Source organism: Oryctolagus cuniculus, chromosome 2 (genome assembly GCF_051225735.1).
Source record: "Oryctolagus cuniculus isolate XC-2025 breed Fujian yellow rabbit chromosome 2, ASM5122573v1, whole genome shotgun sequence".
NCBI classification, from domain to species: domain Eukaryota; kingdom Metazoa; phylum Chordata; class Mammalia; order Lagomorpha; family Leporidae; genus Oryctolagus; species Oryctolagus cuniculus.
The window spans coordinates 133,588,341-133,601,233 of NC_142868.1; the positions used below are offsets into that span (position 1 = coordinate 133,588,341).

A 12,893-nucleotide genomic window follows, 5' to 3' on the forward strand; every position below is an offset into this window, starting at 1 on the left:
GTCTCCGAGACTCCGCAAAGCCCGGAGAAACTCGCGCCGCGGAGCGCGGAGAAGGCCCGCCATCTGGACAAAGCTCCGCAACACGGACGCGTCAGCCGACACTAAGAGGAAAGGCCCCAGAAGGGGCTTCTTCAGCAGGGTTTCGGTCACAGAAGACCGACGACCCTGAGCGGGAGCGGGTGCAAGACCTCCAGGCCCTTCGGCGTAGCAGGGAGCAGTTTTTCGCAGGCTCCAAAAGTTAGTCCCGAGATCGGGTAGGGTCTACTACGATGACTCCTACAAGACATCGAAGAGATAGGACCCTGGCTCACTGCAACCCCCCACCCCCCCACTCCCTAATTACCGATTGAGGAGGGGGAGGGGCCAGTGGGGCTCAGGTGAGCACACGGGGGAGATAGCGACATGGGCGGGGCCTTTCAGAGGGTGAGCGAATCCGAAAAGACCTAGGCCCTCGTTGCTGGGAGACAAGTCCCGCCCCGCAGGCGGCACCGGAAGTGGCAGGCCGGGATCTGCCTTTAAGATGGCGTCTCCTCAGGGGGGCCAGATTGCGATCGCGATGAGGCTTCGGAACCAGCTCCAGTCAGTGTACAAGATGGACCCGCTACGGAACGAGGTGCAGGGGCGGCAGGGTTACTGCTGTGGTCGGCTAGCATTGCGAACTGAGGCGGGCTGGAGGACGGGCGGTGGCTGGCCAGGAGCCCAGTGCGCCTGCGCACAGACTGGGTGCCCTATGCGCCTGCGCGATTGCGGTCGGGTTGCCAAACTCCGGGCTAGAACGCCTGCGCATTGTGCAGCCAACGTCGTGTAGTATCCCCTGGGAAAGGAGAGTCAGGCGAGTCCACGTGAAGGGAGCCCCTGCTGTGCGCGGAGCCCTCTGCTGGGCGGAAGGGGAGTGCCAACTCCTGGGAGCTAATCCCCAGCTGATGGCATGGGATGCTGGGCTTGATCGTGGAATCTGAAGAAAGAGACGACGCCAAGTTGGCAAGGTGTATGGGGTGGGGGTGGGAGTGGGTGGTCGGTGACCGAGGGTGCGTCGGCAGGAGGAGGTCCGAGTGAAGATCAAAGACCTGAATGAGCATATCGTTTGCTGCCTGTGCGCCGGCTACTTCGTGGATGCCACCACCATCACAGAGTGTCTTCATACTTGTGAGTGCCCTGAATCCCGCCTGGTTCTTCCAGGCCCTTGCCTTCAGCAAGTTAGCAGCCTCTGTGCTTCACCCCGCCCATAAAACCCGTTCCTAGAAAGGATGCGAGCCTGCTTTTCTCTTTGTGCAGTCTGCAAGAGTTGCATTGTGAAGTACCTCCAGACCAGCAAGTACTGCCCCATGTGCAACATCAAGATCCATGAGACACAGCCATTGCTCAACCTCAAGCTGGACCGGGTCATGCAGGATATTGTGTACAAGCTAGTGCCTGGTTTACAAGACAGTGAGTGACCAGCTGGGGCTTTGAGGGTCCCCCTTGAGATCTAACGCTGGGTGGCAGCTTCAAGTGACAAGGGCTTTAGGGATTGTGTAAGTGAAGAGGTTAGCAGCCAGAGAGACAAAGCATGCGGTCCAATACTTCACTCCCATACTTGACTCCTTTCTGTCTAGGTGAAGAGAAACGTATTCGGGAATTCTATCAGTCACGAGGCTTGGACCGTGTTACCCAGCCCAGCGGGGAAGGTATGTCTCTGTCAGTGGGAGAGTACAGTAACACCCCACCCCCAAGCACTCCTCTCACCCATTTTTGCTGCCTGGGAGAAGAGAGGCATGGGACCTGCACCGCCCTGCTCACCATTCCGCTTTTCACAGAGCCAGCCCTGAGCAACCTTGGCCTCCCCTTCAGCAGCTTCGACCACTCTAAAGCCCACTACTATCGCTACGATGAGCAGCTGAGCCTGTGCCTGGAGAGGCTGAGGTGAGGGGCAGGGCAGGAGCTGGCTGAGGGCGCAGTACTGATGACCCAGGGTCAGTGAGGGGCTTGGGAAGAGGTGAACCAGTAAGGACGTGCCCATTTCCTTGGTTACATCGCGGCTGTGGGTGAGGGAGAGAAGGAGAGACAGGGCTCCCTAACCTGTGTCTGTTTCCCCCTAGTTCTGGCAAAGACAAGAATAAAAGCGTCCTACAGGTGAGAGGGGCGGGAGGGAGGGCCTGTGTAAGAGACTCACGTCCCAGTGGCCCTCTTCCCTCACACACCTTGTCCTCTTCCCTCCCCCCCCCCACCCCAGAACAAGTATGTCCGGTGTTCTGTTAGAGCGGAGGTGCGCCATCTCCGGAGGGTCCTGTGTCACCGCTTGATGCTAAATCCACAGCATGTGAGTAACCTCACAGTAGTGTGTTTTTTAGGGAGAAGAAAGAGTCTAGGGTGAACTAGGGCAGTTCTTGGTTTTCTGTTTTAATTTTTTAATTCGAGAGGCAGAGAGACAGAGCTCCCATCTGCTTGTTCACTTCTTCAGATGCCCACAAAGATGGGCTTGGCCAGAGCTGGGAGCTGGGAACTGAATCTGAGCCTCTCATGTAGATGGACTACCTACTTGAACCTACACCTGCTGCCTCCCAGGGTGTGCATTAGCAGGAAGCTGGAACTGGAAACAGAGCGAGGACTCAAACTCAGGAACTCTGATGTGGGCTGCAGTGGGCATCCTAACTGCTAGGCCAAACACTGTCCCCCAGGGGATTTCCTAATCTGCCCAGGAGGAGTGATCTTAAAACTGATTCATCTCCCTCCTAGGTACAGCTCCTTTTTGACAATGAAGTTCTCCCTGATCACATGACAATGAAGCAGATCTGGCTTTCCCGCTGGTTCGGCAAGGTAAGCCAGGGCCAAGGCAGTCCCCAAGGCAAGGGTGGGCCGAGGGGCCCTTCGGATTAGAATGCCCCCCACTGACCACTTCTTCCCTTGTTCTCTCCCTAGCCGTCCCCTTTGCTTTTACAATACAGTGTGAAAGAGAAGAGGAGGTAGGGGCCAAGCCCCTGCCCCATCCCTCTCCCCTTCCCTCCCCAGATATTTATGTGAAATTAATTGCGGCTTTATTTTTTGAAATAAAAAGCTTTAAAAAAGCAACTCCCTTCTTCCTCCTTGTCATTCCTTCTGACTGTTCCTGTGGTCCCCACCCCATCTGTTTGGGACACGCATGCTTTGTCTGTGTCCCACTCCCCTCTGAATCCCTCTGAGCTTCTGTATGAAAAAGGGCTCAGCTCTATGGCCATGGTCCTCAACGTATTGTCAAAAGAGAGGGTGGAGAACCCTGTACATTTGGAACTCAGAGGGTGAGCTAAGTGAACCAGGCCACTCAGGCCAGCTCTTGTCGGTGACAGAAAGAAGGCTTTCTGGAGGGGAGGTCTCACTATCCCTCTGTGCTTTGGTGTCTGGTACAGGCCTCAGTGGCCTGTCCTGATTCTACAGTGGCGAGAGGAGAGCTAGAGTTGGACGGTGGCCATGGCAAGGCTGAAGAGTGGTGGTTTAAAGAAAAGTTCAAAGAGTTGCACTGTGGTTCTACTTGGGGAATGGGGACAGAGAGGAGGAAGGAGTAAAAAACAGAGGGGCTAGGCCCCACATGGGACAGAGTTGGAGGCCTGAGCGTCCCTGCAGGATTTAGCAGGCCTTCAGGGACACTGGAACTGAGTGAAGCCAGAGAGAGGAAAAGGTAGTTGAAGAGAAGGAGCTGATGTGGAGGAGAGCAAGGGCTGCTTCATGGGACAGAGAGGGAAGCACCTGAAAGTGACAGAAGTGTGTGTTCCACTGTCTGGCTGAGAAATGTTTCTCATTTCTTTGAGCCTGGCTATGGGTGCTGGGAGTACACCCAGCCAAGGTCCCTGTTCCGTGGGCCTCTCAGTGGGATCGCCAGACACTTTTCCATCTGGGACAGTAACAGAGGGAGGGCAAAGTCAGGAGTTTTTGAAGGAAGCAAAGGGGGCTGCTGCCCCATATGTGACATGCCTGTCGAAGCAGGAAGGAGTGGGCAGCGTCATTGTCCCCAGAAGGGAGTGTGAAGCCTAAACCCTATGCTGGCCAGCAGCCAGGTCTAACTCCAGGGTATCAAGGGAGTCATTGTGTGCAGCTGGTGAGGGCTGAAGGCGCCAGGCTTCCATAGATGGAGGCAGGTGGCAGGGAACAAGGACAGGGGGCTGGAGAGTGCTTACTGTGATAGCGGCTGACCTGAGGCAGAAAGCCTGAGCCTCCAGCAGGGCACCACGACTGCCTGGGTTTGCAGGGGGCCGCCGCCCACTGGCAGGGCCAGGGCGCAGGCCAAGAACACAGTGGGGAGGAGAGGCAGCAAACGCTGCGGAGGAAGAACGCATGGGGCAGGCCAGGGACCTGCCTGTGGACCACGCAGAGACAAGGCCTGCGGGATCCCAAAGCTTGCTTTGTTTCCCGGCCTCCTACCAGATTGCCTGCCTCCTCGTCCCCCCGGAGCCCCCTTTTTACCTCTAGGAAGTCTCTGCCATCCAGATTCAGCTCCGGCCACCGTTGAGCCTGCCTCTGCACCAGCTCATATCAGCTCTGGATTACTGTCCCTGCACCCCCACGCCCTTCCCTCTAAAGTTCAACTACTGACGCCACAGCCCCTGCAGCCTGCTGCACCCTGGTCATTCTCCAGAAGTTTGCAGGCAGACAGACATTTCTTAGGAGTGGTGTGGGCTGGGAGAAGGGACGTTTCTAGAGACTTCTCGAGTTGAGCATTCGCAGGAATTGTGGACAGCCTCTCTGTCCTCCGGAGCCCTCCAGTTGGGACTTGGAGGCTGGGTCTGTAGATCAGAGCCAAGCCTCGGGGTGTGGCCCTTGACGACGCAGGCCTGAGGCTGAGGAGCAGCGGCAGGCGCCCGGTGGGATCTGGAATGGAGCTGTTGCCGGCCGGCCAGCGCACTGCGCAACTCTGCCGAGCTCTCCAAGCTTTCCAGCTTTCGAGCGACCCAGGTGGCTGCAGCTGCAACACGTCTCCCTGTGTGGCTGATGCCAACCAGCTGCGGGCCCGCCCCACCGGTGGGTCCATTTCCCTGCCCCTCACGTTAACCCCACGGTCGCTAGCATCTTTTTTTTTTTTTTTTAAGATTTCTTTATTGGAAAGGCAGAGTCACAGAGAAGGAAAGACACACACAATGAAATCTTCCATCCGCGGATTCACTCCCCAAATAGCCGCAACATCCAGGCCAAGCCAGTAGCCTGGAAGGCTATGCGGGGCTCCTACATGGGTGCAAGGGACTCAGGCACTTGGACCATCATCCGCTGCCTCCTAAGATGCTCATTAATAGGGAGATGGATCGAAAGCTGAACAGCACTCACTACCGGGCACTGGGACTGGGGCTGCGGCATCCCAAGCTGCGGCTTAACCCAATGTGCCACAAGCGTGCCCTAGGTCGCACCCGCCTGGTGCGCAGCTCCGGAGTCTAGAGACAGCCCAGCTCCGGAGTCTAGAGACAGCCTGGGGTGCTTCAGGGAGGAGACATCGGGCATCCCCTCCAGGATGAAAACCCCTTTGCCCCTGCCTTTCTCACTCGTGAAATTTCCGTGGCTCCCACTCAACCGGGGAGGGAGGGACATCGAGACCCCTCCCTACTTTCGGCACGGAGGAGGACGGGTCCCTCAGCTCAGCCGCGCGTCTCAAAGGGCTTGTGGGGACAGACTGCCCTACAACAGCGAAGGCAGCGGTCTCTCCCAACGGCATGCAGCCGCTCTCCCAACCCCAGCCCGCACCGTTCCGGGATGGTGGTGGGCACACAGGGCCAAGAACTCACAGACCCGCCACCCTGAAAAGTCGTCGTAAAGCTAAAATTGACGTAGGTGACCGTGTGTCGAAAGAGAAAAGCATCCAGGAGTGCAACCCTCCTCACGCCCTCCACCTGAGTCTTCCCTACACTCCCACTTCTTTCTCTCCCGAAGGGGAGGCGCTGGACGGACCCGAAAACTTCTAAGGGTCCACCTCCCTCGGGGGTTGGTTACCCTGAGGATTCTCTGACTCGAAGAATCGAGGGGAAGGCACGCGATGGTCGCGATGGTCGATGGTCGTTCGGTCGTTCGTTCGTTCGTTCGCCGAGAGGCCCCTGGTGCCACAGTGGGGGAGGGGGGATCGAGCAGGCCTGGGGGAAGGGAGTTGCGGGGCAGGAGGGAGCCGGGAAGTCGAGAAGGTGGGAGTGGGGCTGGCGGGAGGGAACGAGAAACCTGGAGGGGGTGATGAGAGGAGGCGCGAAGCAGCCGCAAATGGGATTGGGTGCCTTCCTGCAGGAGTGAGGGTCGGAGTGTGGGCGTGTCCACTTGGAGAGGCAGTGCTGGACCCCACACTCCGCAGGGACAGTGAGGGAGATCCGAGGAAGCCGACCTGAGAACTTGCCTGAGAATCACAGGGAAGGAAAACTGCGGGCCCGCGCAGTTGCAGGGAAGGCGCATGTCAGCAAAGACCCACTGCCGGAGCGCTAAACACCGGCGTGGGGAGCGCCACCTGAGGAGGTGTGCGACCACGGAGTCCGGGGAGCAGCCGAGCGCCCAGGCCGACGTGGGGGAAGTCTTCGAGACAGCTGAGCGGCCCCCATTGCCCCCCCTACCCCTTCCGCCATCCCGGGTCCAGAACAGAGGTTTAATCTCTTAATCTCTGTCATTAATCACTCACCCTCCTCCTGCCCAACTCGGCGGATCCGGTTTCGCCCCAGCTCGGGTTCCAGATGCTTCGCTGGAAAAAGCCCCCTTCTGTGGCCCCCAGGATAGTCTCAACCAGTCCCTGGCCCGCTGGGACGCCCTTACTCGGGCCTCTCTGGTTGGGCCATCCTCGCTTAACTCTCCTCCCCCAACTTCAGTCTGGGGGCCATCCAGTGCCATTACCTGGCTCCCCCTCCCCTCGGTATGGGGAGCTGGAGGAGGGAGAGATGGAAGAGGGCCCCACACGCCTCACATACACATAATTGAGAGCAGAGGTGGAGAGGACATAAAAGCCACACAGAGGAGGCAAGAGTGGAGGTCACAGTGTCTGCGCGGTGACATGGCTGGGGTTTGGTGGGGCAGTTCCTGCTGCCTCTGAGAGCCACTCTAATTGCAGATTAAGTGAAACCGCAAGGATGGTTCTGAGGGGCTGAGGCCTGCAGCTGGGAGGATCTCTCCCAGGGCCCTTCCCTGCCCCCCACCATTAAGAACCAATTAACAGGGTTCTGAGGCAGCTCGGTTTTCTACTGTGGCCTGGCTCTGCTCTCTGACCCAGCAGTGGCCCATCAGCCTTGGGTGTGTTGCTCAGACCAAACCGTGCAGCAGTCTGGGGGAGGAGGGGGGCTGTTGCTGGGAGACCTTTGCCTAAAAGACCCCCCCTACCAAGGTGCTTGTCAGATGTCTTGGGTCTCCTAAGCCCTGTTCAGGGTGCCCCAACAACAGGCTCCACTTATCCCAGGTAATAGTCAGGTGGGCCCAGAGAAACCCGGTACAAATGGTGGGAGATGCAGAAGTCAACAGGGAAGGTGGCATAATGCACTGGCCAGGAGGCCCTGCTGAAGTCTTCATGGCTCTCATCCAAAATACTAGAGGCATATTGGTTTCTGACTGCCAGGCCGTGGAGCAGCCGGTTCCTCAGGAACGGCAAGGCTTCTCTCTCCGGACTGAGAATCCTCCGGCTATTTAAGGTGGGATTTAGAAACAAAACCCATGCCTTGGGGCGTGCATTTGGTTAAGTCACCATCTGGGACACCCACATCAGAGTGCTTGGTTCAAGTCTGGGCTACTCCACTGCAAATCCAACTTCTTGCTACTGCTGGATCCAAGGCAAAGAGGCAGCAGGTAATGGCCCAAGTGCCTGGGCCCCTGCCTGTCACATGGGGGACCTGGATTGAGTTCTAGGCTCCAGGCTTTGGATTGGCACAGCCCTGGCTGTTGCAGGCATTTGAGGGAGTGAATCAGTGGATAAAAGATCTGTCTCTCTGCCTTTCCAATAAAATGAAAACAAATAAAAATTAACAGAACAGAATAAGAATCAACAGAAAAAACTTCATGTTTTGCTGGGCCTCCCCTTGCAGGGCCTTGCTATCCCAGAGCTGTGGGGGTAGCTCACCCCACTTGAGCCCAGGACCAGAATAGGTGTGGGAGAGAAGGAAGACAGGACAGTGATCAAACAGGAATGAGTTTGTGTCTGGGCTGGCAGGGGTATCTGTCCCATGGTCTGGCAGCGTCCAAGAAGTCTGCCTTTCAAGTCGTCTTTTATGGGGATTGGCTCCACGCTGGCCCAGCCTCTTGTTCCTCTTGGCTGTTTCTGAGCCTCCACAGGGTCAAGAAACCATACATGAACTATAGGAGTGCAATAAAAAGACAAGGATCAAGTGACAGACCAATAAAGAGGACGGGAGGGCTTCAGTGGCAGACACATCCCGGACAGCAGCCTCGGCTAGCTCCGAGGGCTGTCTTCTCCTCTGACCCAGGGCTCCAGAAGCTTCTCCAGTTTTAACTTGGGGGGGGGGGGGCTCTTAAGCCATAGCAGGGCAGATTGGCTCACCTGTACTTGCTTCCTGTGGCATCCCCACGCTCCACCGAGTCCCACGCTGGGGACCTCTTTGGTGTGTTAATCACTTCCAGGTGCCTGGGCAACCTTGGGAGCATTTTGCAAGGGGTTTCCAGGCTCAGAGGGCCAGGTTGGGAGACTGATGTCCTTCCTAAATGGGACCAGGGATCCCTAGTACAATCAACCCAGATACTACTGGGAACTTTGCAAATCGCCAGCACTGGGGCCAAGGAAAGCAATTTCATAACTGTTGAGTTTATGATCCAGAGCGGCAGCTAAGCAGGGAGTCTCAGGCACTCAGTCTGGAGGGGACGAGTTCGGCTTCAGCGTGCCTGGGGCGGTGTCTTGCAGCGCGGACCAGCCGGGCGGCCCGGGTCCAGTGGGTAGTTGCACCGGCTTCTCTCCGCGCGTCTTCACCCTATATATACCGCCGCTGTGACATCTACGCGCTTCGGACCCACTGCGCCCTGGATAGGAAGGTGGGGGGCGCAGGAGGAGGGGCACACGGGGCTCGGGCCCAGCGCCGGGGGCGGGTCCGAAGCGGGGGGCCGGGATCGGGAACCCAGCGCCGGGGCCCAGGCGGCTGCGGAGCCGAGCGCAGCAGACTGCGGGACTTCCACAGACCAGTCAGCCATGAACTCGGGACGCCAGCCCCGGACACCCTTCAGCATCGAAGACATCCTAGGCCCGCGACTGGTCCCCCGTGCACCTTCCGTGGCGCAGCTTCCAGAGTCAGGCCCGGGTCCCGCGTCGCCGCTGTGCGCGCTGGAGGAGCTGACTAGTAAAACTTTCCGCGGACTTGACGGGCGCGCCCCGCAGCCCCTCGAAGGTACAGCACCGGCCAGGGCGCGGATTCTCACTTGGCCATCTCCCCCACTTCTCTCCTCCTGGTTCCGGGTCAGACCTTGGTCTCACCCCGGTCCGATCACCCTAATCCGTCCCCTGGCCACGGCCACGTGCCAGGACTCGAATCTCCCGCTCCTCACCTCTCCCGTTAGTGCTGTGGCTTCGCGGCGGCTCCAGGAGGCAGGTAGCGCCACAGGGATGGGCAGGGCTGTCGAGAATTCAGGGACCCTTTGGTCGGTTCGCTGTAGGCGGGGCAATCGCGACACTGAAAGGCCCGAGAGAAGACAAAAGGCTCAAGCCGCCGGCGGTAAACGAGTGAGCCGGGGGTAAGGGCGGCGCCGCGAGAGGCGAGGCTCTGGTCTCTGGCTGCGACCAAGCTCCGCTCCAAGCCACTCTCTTCTCCAGGTCGTGAGCAGCCGCCGGTCCTCGGCGCGGTCTCCGCACTCCCCTTTCCTATCTCTCTGTACCCCAAATATCTCCCTGTCCGGCTTGAGAGGGCTCTGGCGTCGCTAAGGCAGTGTCAACCACCAAGTGCACGACACGACCCGGATGTCTAAGAAAAGGGACGATCCCTGACCCTGGTACCTTCACCATGCCAGGTCGGCTGTCCCTGCTCTCACCCGTCTCTGAAGCCATCCCAGTCTGCAAGTCTGTCCAGCCTGGGGCTCTGGAAGGCCTCAAAGGCTCCGCCCCAAAAGGCCTGACCCTGAACCAGGTCTCCAGTTCGCTTGCCCCACTGCCTAGCTCCAGCCACACCCCCCGAAATCTGCTGCCTCCGGTACCCCGGTGGCCCGCTCGTTTTGCGCCCTTTTCCTCCACCTCGGCCTGACCCCCGTGGGCTGCGGGAAAGGACCAGCGTTCCGGTCTCCATCCGTCTTGGCTCCCCACCTCGCGCGCCCCTTCCACGCGCCTGACCGCACCCCCGCCCCGCCCCAGCTGGATTCCAGCAGCCCTGATACTGGCTGATCCCGGTCCCCCTCCGTTCCTACAGGCAGGGCCGCCCCGGATGCACTGGGACCTCGGCTCGCCGGCCGAAAACGGCGCAAGTCACGCACGGCGTTCACCACGCAGCAGGTGCTGGAGTTGGAGCGGCGCTTTGTCTTCCAGAAGTACTTGGCACCGTCAGAACGCGACGGGCTGGCTGCGCGCCTCGGCCTGGCCAACGCGCAGGTCGTCACTTGGTTCCAGAACCGGCGTGCCAAGCTGAAGCGCGACGTGGAGGAGATGCGCGCCGACGTGGCCTCCCTCCGCGCCTTGTCGCCGGAAGTCCTGTGCTGCCTAGCACTGACGGACGGCGCTCCCGGCCCTGGCGCCGCTGGGCCTGACTCCAGGCCCGACTCCGGGCCCCACCTGTCCGAGGAAGAGATCCAGGTGGATGATTAAAGGCAAAGCCACTGCCTAGCCTGCCCTGGACTCTGGGGCCCGGGACTCCTCACCTTCGCACTCAGCGCCTTGTCCAGGTTCTGGGATGGAGGGAGGACGTCCACCCGGGTCTCTTCCAGCCCGGTCCAGACGCCCACTTTTCCCAAATTGTTGAGAATAAAGTGGAGACTCTGCTGCACAATGCCTCCATCTGGACGCTAGGAGCCACTAACAGTAAAATCCGCGGGTTATAGCAGAGAGCCGGCCCTTGGCACTGTGCTGGGTGCTTTAACTAAGACGTTTCCTTTCATCCGCACAGCAACCCTATAGGGCAGGTAGTAAAATTACGTCCATTTGTACGGAAGAGCCCAGCGATCAGGATTTGGGCCACAATACCCAGCCGGCCTTCTGAGCTAGTGTTGACATCCTATTCAGGAGACACGTGGGTGAGAGGAAGGGGGTGGGATTCTGGCAGTGGCCCCCTTTGGTCACAGGACTCCGCCCAGCTTCTGGCGCAGAGGGCTTGGGAGACCTCCCTTCCACCCTGCAGGCTGACTCTCTCCTCTGTCCTCTCTCTCTCTTTGTTACCTGGGTCCTGACCCCTCTTCCACTCCTGCAGAAGTAACCTTATGCTGGACACAGACAGCATGGTGGGCGCCTGGAGAGTGGGCGCACCTCAGCTCTTGGACCTCACCCCAGTGCCTGTGCCAGAGACATTACCACCAGGACAGTCGCTGCCACAGGCGGGCGAGAAGGGTTGACCCACTGAGGCAGGCCTGGAGGAGCTGGGCTCGCCTGCTGGGAACACTAAGTTAAGCTGTGGATGTGATGGGGAGGGGAGGGGAACACTCCATACGACAGCCTTCCCCACCCTGGGGTCCCAGCCAGTCTGCAGGGGACCCTGCCTAGGCGCTTTCCTGCTTCCCTTCTCTCCTGTCAGTCCTTGCTGCCAGCCCCAGCCCTTCCCTGCCTCTGCCCAGGTGCAGCGGCCCATATGCTCAGAGGCATGAGGAGGGCTTTGGCTGCACGAGAGGGGGCAAACAAGGCTGGCAGGCAGATGGGAGCCTGACATTTTCACACAAATAACTACCACTTCTGAGAAGTTCCAAGTGTGTCGAAGTGTGAACTAATTGAGACAGATTTTTAAATTCTCATTATTCAAAAACTTATTTGAGAGTCATATATATATATAAAATACATGCAGATGTGTGTGTGTGTGTGTGTGTGTGTGTGTATAGGGAGAGAGAGAGCGAGAGCACGCACATGCTCCCATTTGCTGGTTCACTCTAAATGTCTGCAACAGCTGGAGCTGGGCCAGAATCAGAGCCAAGAGCCAGGAATGCAATCCGCATCTCCCACAGTTACTCGAGCCAACACAGCAGCCTTCCAGAGTCACATTTGCAGGAAGGTGGAATCAGGAGCTGAAGCTGGGAACCAAACGCAGGCACCCTGATGTAGCATGCAGGCATATTAACTGCTAGGCCCAGGAACTCTGGAGTTTGTGAATTGAAGCAGCAACTCACTCACAGTCCTCTCTTCCCACTGAGGGAATCATGAGCATGAGGGACAGGAGCATATAAAAACTGGATTTTTTTTTCTTTTCCTTAATTTTTTAAAAAGATTTATTTATTTGGGGTTGGTGTTGTGGCACAGCAGGTTAAAGCCCCAGCCTGCAGCACCAGCAGCCCATATGGGCACTGGTTTGAGTTCCAGCTGCTCCACTTCTGTTCCACCACTCTGCTAGTGTGCCTGGAAAAGCAGAAGATGGCCCAAGTGCTTGAGCCCCTGTATCCATGTAGGAGACCTGGAAGAAGCTCCTGGCTCCTGGCTTTGGATCAGCTCAGCTGCAGCCATTGTGGCCATTTGGGGAGTGAGCCAGCAGATGGAAGACCTCTCTCTGTGTCTCCACCTCTCTCTGTAACTCTTTCAAATAAAATATAAAATAAATCTTTATTTACTTGAGATACATAGTTACAGACACAGAGAGAGGGAGAGGGAGTGCATAGGAGGAAGCTGGAATTGGAAGCAGAAGTGTGGGACTCGAACCAGGTACTCCAATTGAGTCCCAAGCAGTGTCTTACCTGCAATGCCAAATGCCTGCCCTGACCCCATGTCTCTCAACCTCATGGTCACAGAATTCCTAAGGGACACCTGCCAGGACACTTCAATCATGTGCCTCCCCAGGGCCTTCTGGTACCCCTTCTACCAGTTCTAGGTGAACAACCTTCTTCCC

The 12,893-nt window shown here is 58.0% G+C and overlaps 2 protein-coding genes and 1 long non-coding RNA gene across 4 annotated transcripts; 2 read left to right on the forward strand and 1 right to left on the reverse strand.

Moving 5' to 3' along the window:
- On the forward strand, window positions 1-3,048 carry PCGF1 (polycomb group ring finger 1). 2 transcript variants are annotated; one of them, XM_002709716.6, is made up of 9 exons: window positions 1-613; window positions 1,041-1,146; window positions 1,276-1,428; window positions 1,596-1,667; window positions 1,797-1,902; window positions 2,079-2,112; window positions 2,213-2,299; window positions 2,716-2,796; window positions 2,899-3,048. In XM_002709716.6, exons 1-9 carry the CDS (start codon window positions 521-523, stop codon window positions 2,944-2,946), a joined length of 780 nt encoding a protein of 259 aa, XP_002709762.1. In that variant the 5' UTR covers window positions 1-520; the 3' UTR covers window positions 2,947-3,048. The 2 variants fall into 2 exon arrangements, with proteins under 2 accessions (XP_002709762.1, XP_089182376.1); XM_089326250.1 differs by lacking the exon at window positions 1,041-1,146 and having other exon boundaries at window positions 454-613.
- Window positions 3,049-7,930: 4,882 nt separating this feature from the next.
- On the reverse strand, window positions 7,931-8,870 carry LOC103347651 (uncharacterized). Its single transcript, XR_016229274.1, has 2 exons — window positions 8,447-8,870; window positions 7,931-8,241 (listed from the first exon to the last, which is right to left on the reverse strand). It is a non-coding gene; the product is annotated as an uncharacterized LOC103347651 (long non-coding RNA).
- A 70-nt stretch (window positions 8,871-8,940) lies between these two features.
- Window positions 8,941-10,706, forward strand: LBX2 (ladybird homeobox 2). The gene is made up of 2 exons (XM_002709717.5): window positions 8,941-9,281; window positions 10,290-10,706. Exons 1-2 carry the CDS (start codon window positions 9,086-9,088, stop codon window positions 10,679-10,681), a joined length of 588 nt encoding a protein of 195 aa, XP_002709763.2. The 5' UTR covers window positions 8,941-9,085; the 3' UTR covers window positions 10,682-10,706.
- The last annotated feature ends 2,187 nt before the right edge of the window (window positions 10,707-12,893 follow it).